Source organism: Laccaria bicolor, genomic scaffold (genome assembly GCF_000143565.1).
Source record: "Laccaria bicolor S238N-H82 LACBIscaffold_37 genomic scaffold, whole genome shotgun sequence".
NCBI lineage: Eukaryota > Fungi > Basidiomycota > Agaricomycetes > Agaricales > Hydnangiaceae > Laccaria > Laccaria bicolor.
The window spans coordinates 84,416-86,201 of record NW_001889908.1 but is presented as its reverse complement, the minus strand read 5'-3'; the positions used below and the strand labels follow the sequence as shown (position 1 = coordinate 86,201).

At 38.1% G+C, this 1,786-nt stretch overlaps 1 protein-coding gene across 1 annotated transcript in view; it reads right to left on the bottom strand.

The window, feature by feature from the left end:
• Positions 1 to 924: 924 nt before the first annotated feature.
• The window catches only part of LACBIDRAFT_331908 (uncharacterized protein), a gene marked incomplete at both ends in the record, with an annotated part of 1,045 nt that continues 183 nt past the window's right edge, over positions 925 to 1,786 (bottom strand). The window contains 3 exons of the mRNA XM_001886303.1: positions 925 to 1,296; positions 1,362 to 1,491; positions 1,590 to 1,720. Coding sequence (XP_001886338.1) covers positions 925 to 1,296; positions 1,362 to 1,491; positions 1,590 to 1,720 — 633 coding nt within the window. The remainder of the gene's footprint in view (positions 1,297 to 1,361; positions 1,492 to 1,589; positions 1,721 to 1,786) is intronic.

Here is a 1,786-nt window from a genome sequence, read left to right as displayed (position 1 = left end):
GTGACAGTCACAATTCAGGTCCAGGCATAAGAAATATATTTGGAGTCCATTCCAGTAAGGAATATATTTAGGTAAAAGTGGAGATATATAAGCCCCAGAATATATACAATATAGATATACACCCTGACATTTAGTCCCATAGTATTCATGGTGTTTGCAAAACTAATAGTCAGTTGTCAGTGGGTGACTAAAGTGATTTTATGCTAAAAATTATATGTTTCCAAAATTTAACCGCTCAGTATTTTTAACTAATTCTTTGATAGGCTCATTCAGGTTGACCAGAGGTATGTTCTAGCTACCTCCCCAGTTAGCGCATATTTTTTTTTTCAGATGCCAAAAATGGCCTCCAGAATAAAAACCTTCTCAAGGCTCCAGCTTTCACTGAAATTAGTCCATACCAAGGGAAGTGTAACACAACTACATAATGTAAAAGAATACACAAATACATTTGAGGTACAATAGATTCTTAGAAAGAACCAGAAAAATGAACCAACCTTCATTCTTTTTGCACTCAACTGTATATTACAAAATGCATACAAACCATGTATATGGTACCTCAATATTCCTGACAATAGTCTATTATTTTTCTCTTTTTTCTGTAATTTTATAGCTATATTTCCATTATAGACTATATTTGGAAATATGCACAGACCAAGTAAACAGTACACAGTCGACCTTCTGGAGGGTGAAAATGCCCTGAGTGACTGTCAGGATACTGAACACGTGGTTCATATCTTGTTTTCGAGAAAGCTACTGATGAGGTGACATGGTTGAGACCAATTTTACACTCCAAGTCCCAAAGCCTGTGCTCACATCAATGTCTACTTCTCGGAAACACAAAACATCAAGCCTCGCAGGTCTCTAATAAAATAGGATGGTCTGGAAAAAATGGGCTGGTTTTGACTTGTCAACTACTTATTACAATTATGTATCACCTTTGGACTCTTCATCTGAATCATCAGTGAAGGAAGCATAGTCAGATCCATCACCATCATGATTAGATGGGCCAACAACTTGATCACCCTGCCAAAGTTCCTTCAGACCTTCAATGAGTGGAATTAAATCCTGCTCAACCTCCTGTGTTTGTGTGTGTTGTGAAGAAATGAGAGAGGCCATTGCCTCATCATGATCAGTCTCCAAATCTTGATGGAAACAATAGGATAATTGGCGGTACATGTCCCAGAATGTACAAAAAGTGATCACAGGAGACCCAATGTTCATGGAATAAAGGTGGTGTGAGCTGAAAGACTGGGTGGTCAGGAGGGGAAAATTCTGCTTCAAGATGGTCAATGAGCTCTGTTAGAATGGGAATCTAATTTGATGCTATGTAAAGAAAGCAAACAAATGAATATGACAATTACCTTGAAATCAAGAGCTCCAAACTGCTCTGGCTTCTCACAGCTTAGTTCGGGAATCCCATGAGGCAAGACCTTCTTGGTGTTGGCATGAGGAGGAGTTCGATTGTGAACGATGACCCATTTGTCAAATTCACTTTGGAGCCACAGAATAGCAAGCCAACAAAACACCAAACTGAGTAATGAAGATGAAATGGGCCATGGCTGAATGATCATACAAAATAAGGCACTCACTTGTCAAGTACATCGTCAACATTATAATATCCAGCATTGACACCAGATTCAAATAGATCCTTGTAACTAGGAGCAAAGTCATGCTGAAAGACAGACCAGTTCGCCTCCAATTTGACATTGATTTTTTGGAACTGGCAGATTAGAAATATCAACTGCTAAATTAAGTAGACAATAGTAAATTAAATGTGTAATGTAAA